Source organism: Pteropus medius, unplaced genomic scaffold (genome assembly GCF_902729225.1).
Source record: "Pteropus medius unplaced genomic scaffold, Ma_sr-lr_union100, whole genome shotgun sequence".
Taxonomy (NCBI): domain Eukaryota; kingdom Metazoa; phylum Chordata; class Mammalia; order Chiroptera; family Pteropodidae; genus Pteropus; species Pteropus medius.
The window spans coordinates 2,115,576-2,129,009 of record NW_024349519.1 but is presented as its reverse complement, the minus strand read 5'-3'; the positions used below and the strand labels follow the sequence as shown (position 1 = coordinate 2,129,009).

The 13,434-nt window shown below is 49.4% G+C and overlaps 1 protein-coding gene across 3 annotated transcripts in view; it reads right to left on the bottom strand.

Moving 5' to 3' along the window:
- Positions 1–13,434, bottom strand: part of VDR (vitamin D receptor) — a 51,438-nt gene that overhangs the window by 12,468 nt on the left and 25,536 nt on the right. For all 3 annotated transcript variants that reach the window (XM_039882199.1, XM_039882200.1, XM_039882201.1), the window contains exons 4-6: positions 7,288–7,418; positions 402–586; positions 35–155 (exon numbers count right to left, since the gene is read on the bottom strand). In XM_039882199.1, coding sequence (XP_039738133.1) covers positions 35–155; positions 402–586; positions 7,288–7,418 — 437 coding nt within the window. The remainder of the gene's footprint in view (positions 1–34; positions 156–401; positions 587–7,287; positions 7,419–13,434) is intronic.

The window sequence follows — 13,434 nt, the reverse complement described above, 5'->3', positions numbered from 1 at the left end:
CTCACTAGGGAGGGAGGCTTGCAGTCCCACTTACCTGGGGTGGAGGTGTAGTGATCTGAGCAGGAGGAGGACGAGTCCCCAGATAAGCTGGTCATGTGTTTCAAGGAGGGCTTTAGCAAATGGCTGTCTCCACTCTCATCTCCGCGAACCGGAGGCTGGAAGGGAAAGATAGAGTATCAGAAGGTCACGTTTCAGGGCCACCTTCTTACCTTGGCCCTGATCTCTGACAGGAGTGGCTTCAAGGAAGTCCTATGGGACGGGGAGGCCTCCCCGAAGTGAGAGGGACAGAGAAGCCTCCGTCCCTTCCTGATTCTGTGCCTGAATGCCCTGGCCCTCTGTCCCACGCCCCATGCCTTGGCTCCCCTTGTGGCTCATCTTTCCTGACCAGCTGGCAGACGTACCCGGAACTGGCTGAAGTCGGAATAGGTGGGGTCGAAGGTCTTGTGGTGGGCGTCCAGCAGGATGGTAATAATGCGCTGCTGTTCCTCAGATAGCCGGGGCCGCAAACTGTCCTTCAAAGCTTCCTCCTCCTTCCTCTTGAGGATCATCTCCCGCTTCCGCTGCACCTCTTCATCTGTCAGGATGACTGCAGGCAGGAAGGGGGCATCAGAAAGGCTGGGCTGGCGGCTCCCTCAAGAAACATTCCTCTAAGCACTAAAGGCATAAGATAGGAGGGCTGTGCCCCCAACACTCAGAGCTCACTGGGGGCCTTCCTGCCTCGGGGGACTCCAAGCTCACTCTATAGGTAGAAAAATTGGATTTTCTATGTTGAAAAGGCAGGTGCATGACAGAGGAGGAAAAAGAGGATTTGAGAGGTGGATAGTCTAGGCATTAGGGAGGCCGAGTTCTCACACACATGTTGTGTGACTCTGGGCAAACTGGACTCTCTGGGCTTTTGTTCTCTTGTTTATAAAATGAGAAGGTTGGACCATTTAATCTCTTCTAAGGTCCCTTTTTTGTTCCTTCTTCACATAAAGTGTGTCAATGTGGGGCGATGGAGTGATAACATTTACTCAAAAGATGGACTGACTGGAGAACTGAATGCAGTGCATGCCTAGCATGGAGCAGCAGCTCATTCAACATTAATTCTTGCCTCTTCTCCTCCCTCCCCATATTCCTTGACTCTGAGGGAGACATCAGGGGGAAGAGAGAGAGAAAGAGTCACTGTGTGGTTAGTCTCAATGTTGGAAGTTAGGAGATGCTGAGAAGACCCCTCTACACAGCCATTCCCGCATCCAAGTTTCCCGGCATGGAACTCAAGCCTCTGATCTATTCTGACCAACAAAGAAAGACTTTTCCTCTTTGATTCCCTGCAAAACAATACCTCTTCCAGCCTGTCCAGTCTTGAAATTTCTGCCCAAGGAAGTTTTTGAGTTCTCTGGAAGTCCCTGATGATCACAACTCACAGCTTTAATCTGGGAAGTTCTCTTCAGCTGCTAGCCAGGTGTCTGAAGATGGGAGGACCTTAAGCCCCCTTCATGCTGTGTAGGGCCTTTGGGTGGTGCTGGGGCAGCTGCCCAGGAAGGCGGGGCTGGGAGCAGGGATGCCTGGCACAGAAGCCAGGCAAACAGACATCTTGGCTGGGGCTTGCACAGAGCTGACGGCAGGAGTGGGCACTGGGGCCCTTGGCCTGTAGATACTTGCTCTGTGCTGGTATTGCCAGGGCCTCTGCCCACAGAAGTGAGGAGTTTCACAAGAGCAGGGAAAGGAACCAGAACCTCAGAGTGGGTGGGTTCCAGGCTTCAAGAAAGGCCCACTGGCCTGGGTGCCTCAGGTGGGAAGAGGACAAGAGAAGTTGATAGAGGGTGGGGAAGAGCCTATGGGAGTAGGAGTGGGCGACCAGAGCCTCAGACACAGCAGGAAAAGGAAGCCTGCAATAAAAGATGGCGCGTTCCCTCCACAGCTGAAGTAAGCCATACCAAGAGGAAGACTGGGAGAAGGCCACACCCAGGTTACTGACTCACAGGCCCAAATTGCTGGAAACCCTCCTCCCACAGAAGTGTCTGTTCAGACCCCAAAAGGTCAAGTAGGGTGGGAGAGGAAGGAGCAGGGAGCATCCCGATCAAGGCAGGGTGCAAGGCGCTGACCTGGAGAACCCAAGATTAGGTGTCTGGTTTTTCCTGCTCACCCAAGGGGTGGGCAGAAGAGGTAATGAGACTGGAGCTAGAGGGGGCTGGCTCTGCCGGTCACGCCACGGGTATCCGCAGGTTTGAACCACCTCTCGTGGTTCTGTGATGTCACTGTCCTGCTCAGAAACTTTTCCTGGATCCATATTGCTTACTATGTCCAAACTAAAGTCAAGATTCTCCATGATTTTGCTTCCTCCTAACTTTTCAACCTCATTTTTCAATGCCTCTGGATGCAGCTTCTGCTTTAGTTGAAATTGCTGATCCGTGAACATGACCTGCACTCTAGCTACCACATTTCCACTTGTGCTGGATACCTGTGCAGCTGGCTCTTCTTTCCTCAATAGTTGTGCAAGTTCTATCTATTCTTCAGCACCCAGTTTACAGCTGGTTGTCTTTTATCAATTAGGCTTTCTTGAACACCTCGATCTGCACTGAACTCTCATTTCTTATTTCCATGGGATGTCTAGTTTTTCCTACACATATTGGTAACCAACTGTCTTCCACTCTGTAATATTTATGATTAGTACAGTTTTCAATAAATGCTTGTATAGAAAGAGCCTAAGAAGTTCAAGGTATCCTTCACTAGAACTGTGGCCATGTAAGGGCAGAGGCCACATCTTAAAATTCCTGTGTTTCCCCCACATAAGCCAGGCCACTGGGGCTTCCTGGCCATGATGCCTGCTCAATAGCCTGATAGATTAGACACTTAACACATCAATACTTCCTGTACCTACTATACACTCACTAGTCATTGTCCTAAGCTCAGGAAAGAACAGCAAGAAGTATGCCAACACCGCACGTACCGTACAATGTCAGTAACGGCACACACAGACTGCCAGGCCACCGGCTAACTGAGCCAAGCTTCCCTTTTTAACTTAAATAATTGTTATTGAAATACTTTAAAGACAGAATATCTGTAACAGAACACCTGTAACATCATGTAACCTTTTCTTGATGATTCAGAAGCAATCATTCAGAACAGTTAGTAGACTTTGCAGGAACAAGGTTATGACCTCAGAATTATATAGGGCTGTTTTCCTGTACTATGTGACTCAGCCAGCTATGATTTTGAGTTCTTGTGCTACTTTCGTGGCTTTCGGTCTCCCTCGCTCCATTAAGCTATGTGTTGTGGTGCCTGTCCCTAAATGTGTGCCTTTCTCTCCTTTAACAGAGTTACTTCAAATCTGTTGGAGCTGGAAATGCCGGAGATTAAGTGTTATGTAATTAAAAAAATAGTGTTAATAAAAATAGATAAAAAGTATAGAGTTTTTTATGTATCAAGCACGATTCTAAGTGCTTCTGCTATATTAACATACATATATTTAGTCCTCATAACAACCATTTAAAGCAGGTGCTATTACCCTCATTTTGCAGATGAGGAAACTGAGGCCCAGAGGCTACATACCTTGCTCAAAGTCACAGAGCTAACAAGTGGTGGAGCTGGTATTCAGGCCTGGCTAGTAGGTTCTAGAGTCCAGGGTAGTAACCATGACCCCATACTGCCTTTGATTAGAATTGGCTGTGACTGCTCAGTAGGACCCTGGTCCTCAGCGTGGAACACACACAATGTTCCAATTCATCCAAAGAGTGTGAAAAATTAAATAAAGTAGCAAAGCTTGTAAATGATTTCCTTTGAAAGGACAAAGTTAAGAAGATTCAAGGTTAACCTTATGACACTTCCCCTGGATCACTTGTATCAGATAGCGACCTGCTGGGATCTACTGATTTCAAACAGGGGCCACCAACCAACCCATTGGCCTCCCGCCAGGCCACACTGTGTGGAGACTGAATAAGTCGTAAGTCTCTCACATATTCAGATGTTGTGATTTATGAAAGAAGTCATTTGTTTAAAGGGGTTATTAATTTCATAGGAGACTTTTTAAATCATTTTCTCAATGAATTGCTATTAAAAATGCCATTACTATCATGTAGGAGGACACAGGTTTTTAAGTTAAAAGCCGCTGACCTAGATAGAATATGAGCGAACAGGTTCTGAAAGAGCATTTAATGGGCTCTCTTCTCCGATGAACGAAGCGCATGGTTTGAGGGATCTTCCTGAGCTATAGACCAGTGGAAGATGTAGAGATACAAAGATGCATAATGAGGAGCTAATATCTCATCATTCAACACATTTATTGAGCACCTACTATGCGCACGTGCTGTGCTAACCCTGGGTAAAAAAGATGCACATCTGTAAAAACATGAAACAAATTAACGTATAGGTGGTTCTGCGCAGAACAGGTCTAGAGAAGCAAGAGCTCGATTATGAAATTTTGGGGCCCTAAGGACATAAAGTCAAGTAGGACTTGAAAGGGAAAAGGAGTCTTCAAAGGGAGCAAAGCTCTCTTCAGCCCCTCCTGTGGGGCCCAGGCAGTGCCTATAAATGCACGATGGAGGAGCTCTGGCCCACTGCGGGTGCCTGAGGGGCTGTGCTGGGCTGCAGCCCACAGGCCTGGTTTTGGCAACAGACAGGCCTAGGTAAGAATGCTGATACCATCATCCTACTAGCTTAGGGGCATGATATTTTAATTCTTCTGAGTTTCTTCAGGAGGATTTTTAAAACTATTTACATATTTAGGGATTGTTGTAAGAATTTAACAAGAAAATACGTAGGCCTGACACACATCTGGCACTCAGTAGCTGGTCAATAAACGTTCCCTCCCAGGCTCATCCCTTCCTCCCTCCCATACTGTCTCCAGGAAGGGACCAGCTCCTTGCCCCACAGAAAGGCCCTGGATTTGTAGCTCCCTTCATAGGGAGCCCTGGGTGTGTCTCATGGTTTACAAATGCTGATACTCAGTTGTCTCTAGGAGGCTAGGCCTGGGGGACAATAGACAGCCGAGAGGATAAATGAGCAGCAATCCTAGGGATATGAGCCTGGAGCTCCAGACCCAGACTCACTGACAGGCCTCCCAAAGCTGGGCTGACCTGAGGCAGGGAACCACAGCTATCCCTGGAAGACTTTCCCTTCAGGGCAGTGGGCCAAGAGCTTAATGCTGGACCAAAGTTTATTTTAACTGGAGCTCTGGGGCCCAACCTTAATTCAGTACAGCTCCTTGCACTGGCATCTGGAAAGTGGTGGGCACAGGGCTGTACTAGGCATACAACAGGACAGGGGACACGAGACTCTGTCGGGGAGGACTGAGGCTGGGGTTGGGGTGGCTGAGACACAAAGCTGATTGGGGGCTGGGGGCTGGGCATCCACTTCTGGATGGCTAGCCCCCCACAACATGGTGTTCCTGGGGCAGGGGCACCCTGATACACTCAAGGTCTGCTCATCACCAGGGATGCAGTGCTCTCTGTGGGCTCCGGGAGGGGTCTAGAAGGGGACACAGAGTTGGATTCTCCTCTCACCTTGCTTTCTTATTCCAGCCCTGATATTTTTACCTTTGTGGGTCTCAGATGATTTCTAAGCGTTCTTCCTGTTCTAGGTTGACAGAACATCTCCTTTCTCCTGAGACACAGGAGAGGGGCCTCTGGGACTTCAGTGAGGCTGGCCCTGGCCAGAACTCCTGTGGTCTTAGTGAATCCCAGTGGTGTTATTCTGTACCATTTTTGGTTGGCTGGAGCCTTAGAATCCAGGCTCTCTGCCCCTTGGAGGCTATGCACTCTGTGAAGACAGGAACAGGGGCTGTGTGCTCTGCATCTGGTTTGCGTCCAACCTAGTGTCTCACAAGGAGCAGGCCTCATTAAGCCAACGTGTGAGAAGCTCCAGGAGGCACCCAGGCCTTGAGCCTCCACCACTCCAGGATAAACACAGGAGTCGGGTGGGGCAGGGGATGGGGCACGAAGTGATCAGCGTGTCTGGGCCTGCACACTCGCGTGGGGGCGAGGAGGAACACAGCCTGGAAATTTCTTCTAGGGCTGCCAGTGTTGGCTGAGGGGCTGGGATCAGGCGTGAGGGGCCGAGACCCACCAGAGGGCAGCCTGTCGAGGCTCAAGGACAAGGCCTCAGGAGAAGGCCTCCACTCTGCCTCTGTTTCCCAACAACAGAGAATTTTTTCCATCAAGGAAGAAATTTCCCATCCCCTCAGCCCTATCCCATGAAGTTTCCCTTGTTCCAGACACATCTTCCCCATACCTGCACTCTCTCCCCTTCAAACAAACAAACAAACAAAACAAAACAAACAAAGAAACAGCTCAGTAGGCAGGAGGGCCTTCGGGAGGGCCTGAGCTGAGCACCCCTCCTGAGCTTCCTCAGGCCCACAGCTTAGCAGGGCCTAGGCCCAGTCTCATGGCCAGGGAGGAGGTCAGAGTGCAGATTACAGAAAGAAGTGAGCAAGGGGCAGAGCAGGGGCTGAATGTGCAGAGGGCACCCATGCTCAGGCTGGTCTAGTGGCCCTGCCTTAAGCCCCTGGATGGCCTAGCTAGCCCCTCCCAGGATCTGCTGAATTCAATGGCTACTCTGGTTACCAAGTAACTGGTCCTAGAGCTCAGATACAAAGTCCAGGGGTCAGAACATGTGAAACTGCCCTGTTGGTCCTCTCCTCCAACCCCAGAGCTGGACAGGAAGTCCTATAAGATTGCCTCTCTTTTCTCTGTCTGGATCTAGAGGGTCATCTGAGTCCAGTGCTTCCTCTCACATAATTTTTCCACCCAGTCTCCCCTGGGCACCAGTCTCCCCTGGGCACCAGCCTTCAGATCTGCCAGCGTCGCTGGAAGGCTGGGGTGGGGCAGAACCTGGATGCCTGCCAAGCTCTGAACGTATATTCTCCCCACCATTCTTCCCCTCCCCAACCACAGCAGCTCCCTCTCCCAAAGGCTAAAGAATGCTGGGGTCCTTGAGCCTCATTCTTTCTCCTCAGGTCCAGAGGACAGGGAGGTGTGATCGTAGTGATGATATCTTAGAGGAAGATCGACCTAGGGGCTCATGAAAGCAGTGCCTGGCCTCTCCTTCCTCACTGGCCTCACACTTAGAGGGGCTCTTCCGGGCCTCTGAGACACATTCAGATTCTAGATTCTAGAGAGGCTCTCAGGACCCCTTGGCGCCTTTGACCCTTGGAGTTCTGGCCACATTCCTCAGGCTGCTGGCCCTGGATGCTGGCAGCTACAGAGGAAGGGTAGGCACACCTCTGAGCAAACTTGCATTAACAGCAGCCAGAGCCTCCCCTGGTCTCAGTCTCCTCCTAACCCCCTGGCCTGGCCCCTGGATACTCACACTCCTTCATCATGCCAATGTCCACACAGCGCTTGAGGCGGCAGGCCTGGCAGTGGCGGCGGTTGTCCTTGGTGATGTGGCAGTCCCCGTTGAAGGGACAGGTGAACAGCGCCTTCCGCTTCATGCTGCGCCTGCCAAGAGAGCACGCCCCCTCCACTGGGTCACCCACCTTCCAGCTCCTCAGCCCTGATGGCTGGAGAATGGCCTGCAGGGGCTGTGACCCCAGGGACATGCCCACGAAGCCCCTCACTCTCCATTTCTCCCACAGAGGACTGGGGCCGCTCTCAGCGACCACCATCCACCACTCCCCCATGTGCCCCAGTCACATCCTCCTCCCCCTTCACTGTCGCTTGGCTCCCATCGTTGCTTTTGTAGTACTCTACTCCCCACTCTTTCTTTAGTTATACAAGACATATACGAGTGAATTAGCCTAGCAAATATGTTGCAAGATACTGAAAACTGCAAAGTAGCCCTCACTGCTATTCATGAGCCATTATGAGAGGAGAGGGTGCTAGTCTCAGCCTTAGCTTTCTAGAGTCAAGAGATCTGTGACTAGAGCATCCCCGATCCAGGGACAGACATGTGCACAGGTGCATGGAGAAGGGAGAAAAGGCCCAGCCATAGCTTTGAACATCTAGAGAACCTGCCCAGGAAGAGAAGATGCCAGAAGAGCAAGTGGGAGCTCCGAGGTCTGGCCTAGGCTTTCTGAAAGGCAGAGGAAGCATGGGTTCTGTAGGAACAGAAAACTGTCAAAGATTCTTAACTAGGAAGCAGCTTCCCCTCCCCCCACCCCATATCCACTGTCAAAGAGTGTGTGTGTGTAAGTTCATTTTCCTAATTCTGGCTTCCTCTCTTGCTGCCAGCCACGTCACATGGGACGCTGAGAGGCTGTATAAAGGACCCCTCCCCAGAGGCTTCCCATCATTCATGTCCTGGAGGCTCCTACTACTCTCTCCAGCCCTGGCAAAGGGAGGTCCCACTTTTTAGCCCTAGGACAGGTGACAAAATTTAGCTGGGAAAAGATGATGGCAGAATCACTTTGTCTGTGAGCAGCAGCATCTTCCAAAGAGCTGTGGAGGGGCCTAAGCTTTAGAAGCAAAGGCCCAGGCCGAATCTTTTCCTCTCCCAGAGATGAGCTGGTGATATCATCTTCTTCAGATGCCACACACTCATTATGTTTCTTGGTGAAAAAATGACTTAACTGTTCACGTTCACGAGAAGAAACATAGGGTTCAGGACAAACACACTCATCAGTCGACATGGACAGATGGGGACCAAAACAACCTGACCCATGGGATGGGGAGAAGCCAGAGGAACGGCTCTGCTGGCAGTCACAGGCAGTTAGACTCTAAGATCCTTAGGGGACCCAAGAGACCATTGCTGTATTCCCTCATTTTATGGATGGTACCACTGAAGTAAAGAAATTTATCAGTGAGGCGATTCAGCAAGAAGCGAAGGCTCCCAGTTTGAGATCCTTAAAGATGTGAAGCCCAGCTTTTAGCTTCCTGGATTGAACGTATTGCTGCAAAGCCAGAAACTCAAGGTGCTCAGTGAGGACAAGTCCACAGGCAGACGGCTCCAGGCAGCTGGCCCTTGAGCATAGCTCAAAGCGAAGGACAACCTAGTGGTCCAGGAAGTAACTGCTACTGGATTTGGATCTTGGCCCCTGTCCCTGCCTCTCACAACCCTAATTACCCAAGGGGACAACCACAGACTGGGCTATACAGGGAAGTGAAGTAGCCTAGACTATTGGGAGTAGTCTAGCCCTGAGTCCAGTCCACCAAAGGCCGCGTCCTGCCCCTGTGGTGACTTCCCAGCGAGAGACTGTATACCAGGCTTTTGCTCACCTTTATAGAAACAGGTGCCTTTCTCCTCGAGCCTCTGTACAACTTTCCAGAGGGACAGGAGAGTGTGGAAGTACGTTGGGCATGGTTAGTGTCACCCCAAAATGACATAGCTATCTACATCCTGTGAGATTGTACTCTCCGGGATGTGAGATTGGTTACCCCTCTTACTCCTGTCCACTTTGCAGTTCTTGAGACTCCACCTGTTACCGCAAATGCTCAGGCCCCAGAGTGCCCATGATTCTCTAAATCTACTCAAAGACCAGAAGTTTTTAATTCAGAGAAAACTCTCATTTCTTCCTTCCTTCCTTCCTTCTTCCTTCATTCCTTCCTTCCTTCCTTTACTTCCTTCCTTCCTTCCTTCCTTCCTTCCTTCCTTCCTTTCTTTCTTTCTTTTTTTTCTTTCTTTCACAACCAGGCATTTTCTCTTGGGGCTAAGGGGTTGCTCTGTCTTCCTACCCACAGTCCTATCTGGCTCAGAGCTCTTCATGTTAATTCTCCAGAGCCATGGGCACCAAGAGAGCATCTACATGAGGCACCTCCAGACATATAAGCCAAAGCTTCTCGATAGCCCTGTCTGTGCTGGGGGCTGAGAGCGCTCCTAAGTCCCAGGAGGGAGGCTGGTGTCCTTCAGAGGCCCACCTCTCCTGCCTCTGACCTTCACCAGTGGTCACCTCCCCAAACTGCAAGTTTGCTTGGAAAGAGATTTTGGAACTTTGCCATCTTTCTCATCCTGTAAATCTGAAGCCTAATCTCAGGCTTCCACACACACAGGAGAGTTGGAGACAGTTGTTCAGCCATTGTGCCTGACAACAGGAGTGGACTCTAGCGAGGCTGAGGTAGGAATCCAAAAGAATGCAGAGCTCGATTAAAAAAAAATGCTGGGGCAAGAAAAGCTGTGTTCCTGCTTCCACCTTTATAGTTGTAGTGTGAAGCTCAGGAATATTAAGAAAAAGAGGAGGAGGAGGAGGAGGAGGAAGAAGAAAGAAGGAGGGTGAGAGGGAGGGAAAGAGGGAGGGAAAGAAAACGTTAAAAGTCCTCCTGGCCAAGTACAGTATCTCACAGCTGGGCCCAGACATGTGGTAAGAATGCCGCCTATGGTTTTTGCCCTTTGCCACACCTTGTTCCAAAGCCCACCAGCCTTGCAGTGTGTCTCCACATTATTTGAGCAATGCAGAAAGCAGCCTGTAAACTTGCGAAGCTCTTAAATTATTATTATTAAAAAATACAGTAAGCAGCTCTTCCCAGGCTCTTCTAAATTCAGAATCAGTGGAAAGGCCCTGGCCTTGCAGCTGGGAAGACAGAGCTTATCCACGTCGTGAAGAACCCTGCCATTCAGAGCGTCATCAGGCGCTCGAGTCTGGGTCAGCGTTCGGGGGTTGCAAATCTCCCTCACCAACTCCAGCAGGCAGATCCAGGTTCTTCCCAGAGCCCGGATCCCAAAGCTGCCTTTCAGGTCTGGGCCAGCATGATTGTTGGCCGGGACACAGGTCCCGTGGGCTCCAAGGCTTACCTCTTCCCTGTTCCTTCGCCTTCTAAGGGCACTTCCACACATGTGGCTGTCACCTAGCCGCTGCCCATGAGGAGTCAGGGCAGCCAGACCGGCCAGCCCTGGCTCTGTGCTTTGTCCTGAAGATCCACACCCTGCCCTGCCTTCCTCTCAATACTAATTGCCTGAGAGCTAGTTTGGTTTCAAGAAACAAGAGCCTTGGGTTTCCGTGGGAGCCCGTTGCCTCCGCTGCTCTGAGCCTGGACCCTGTCACCCTCTAAATGGTTGGAAATTATACCTCTGCTCAGAAAGGGGGTAGGGGTGGTGCAACCAGGCTAAATATAGACACAATTTCTAGAAAGTCAGGGGCGAGAAAGGACATTACTAGAGACCAATTCATCAAAACACAAGAGACAAGCAGTCCATAACAGCGTGAAGGGTCTGGGGCCAGAGTTTGAGGCCTGGGACAGTAGGGTCCTTCTTTAGTTGGTGACTCTGCCAGCAGAGATACACCTTGTAAAACCCAAGCCTGGGGCCAAGTACCAGCTCTAGGCTTCATCTCCACTGCAGCTCCAAGTGTCACAGAAATCTTAGATCCCGGTCTGGATACAGAACCCTGATGGAGGGAGCTGTGTGGTCTGATAGATGGAACCTACATAGCACATTTGTATGTGGAGGCATCCAAGTTGATTTAAAAGTCAACTTTAAAGGAAGGTTGGCTAACGCTGGTAAAGAGTACAGGCCTCTTTTTTGGAGGACAATTTGGCAATATCTGCCAACACATAAAATGCCCAGAGCCTTTAACACGATAAATCTACTTCCAGGAATTCATTTTGTGGGTAAATCAGTCCACGTGACCAAAGATACATGCAGCGGGGTCGTTTCTGCAGCACGGCCTGGAGAAGCAGTGGACGGAACTAAACGTCCATCGGTGGGGGCCTTCCCGGTTCATTATGTCAGAGTACAGCCATACAAAGCACGACTGCGGACAGGACAAAGGAAGAGCGCTGAAGTATGAACAGGCTTGAAGAAACGTTCTTTACTAGACAAAAGCAAGATGCAGGAAGGCAAGTAAAGTATACCCTTCCCCTCTCATACACACACTTTTATATAAAGAATCCAAAAGCAAACACAATGAGCTGGTAGCAGTGACGGCTTCCGTGGAAGATGTTAGGACCCGAGAATTGAGTTGAGGAGACTTACTTTTCACTCATATGCCCTTTTGAGTTATTTGCATCTTTTTCTTTTTTAACCATACACACAGGGCTATTTACACACACACACACACACACACACACACACACACACACACACACACAATCTACCACCCACTATAACTATGTAACAATTTAAAAGAAAATATGGGCTTTGGTTAGATCGATCTGTTTGGGTTTAAATTCTTGTGCACAACCTTGGGCGAGTTACTTAATCCCCCCATGCCTCAGTTTCCACATCGGAAAAATGGAAGCAACCATACAGAAGGGGTCACTGTAAGGATTAACCGACTAAAGGAAGCAGGACCTGGTGCAAAGTAAGCACTCAGTGAAGGGGAGAGAGAAGCTGGCAGGGAGAGGCAGCGGGAGGGAGTGCTAAAGGGTGGCTGAAGAAGGCAGTATTTAACCGAGAAGCTGAGAACCTGGAAGCTGACACCATGTCTTATACCTGCCCTCTGTGTGTCTAGTGCAGGGTTCTGCAGGCGGCAGAGGCTCAAAACATACTGTAGCTTGTTGTTGCTCCTGCTGTCCAGACCCACAGCCCTTCTGCGAGTTATGGTGACCATTTTCTGGACCATTTTCCAGTTTCTCTGAGCACTAGCCAGGTCCCACTGAGCCTCTCACTGACATGAAAGTCTCTCTGAGCTCCCTGGCCCAGCCTTTCCTTTTCCATACTTGATATTTAACTCCTTCTGTTCAGGGATCTTTTCTCAGAGACTCCTCTGACACGTCACGGTCACAGACATTCCAGGTCCCATGAAAGAAGAGAGGAAAGGATTATCTGTTCTCGGAAACTAATTTAAAAGGGACAATAATTGCTACCACTTACTGAGAGCCTTCTAGGCCAGTCATTCACATATTATCTCCAATGCTCTCAACACTCTTTCAGAATAGGTATTATCTCTATTTTACAGGTGATGAGAAAAGGCACTGGAAGTTTAATCACTTGCTTCATGTCACACAGCTAATCAGTGTGAAAGCGGGGATTAAAGTCAAGATATGTTCGATTTCAAAGCCTCTGGTATTCTTACACATTATGGTTCTCACCGTGAATCTACCGGATCTCAATCCAAGAGAGAGCAGCAGTCAAAACTATGCCCCCAAAAGCCCAAGAGCATGAAGCAGAAGCTGTTTAAAGGACAAACAAGTGAGTGGGATGGATTTATTAATATTGAACTCACATCCAACAGCACTGTAGTTCTTGTTTGAAAAAAGCTTATCTAATACCTATATTTTCTCTGTAAAGCACATCACAGCTTTCTTGCACATAGGAAAACTTGACAGTACTTTGAAGCCATGCTTGGGGCCATCTTAAACAGTAAAATCACCGTCAAAAAGCACAAAAATGCAAAAAAAAAAAAATGTGTCACTAAGTAGATCGCACAAAGGACACTGGTTTATAGCATGAGAGTTGAAGCAGAAGGCAGAACGTCACCCTGGTGAGCCTCAGCTGGGAACGTGTGCATCAGGAGGCTCAAATTTTTCACCACTCTGTGCATGTCCACAAATGACCACAAAAGTGCTATGAATATTGATTTTGGAATTACAAGTAAATTTTAGAGGGTGGGTAAATTTGCAAATATAGAATCACAGATGAGGA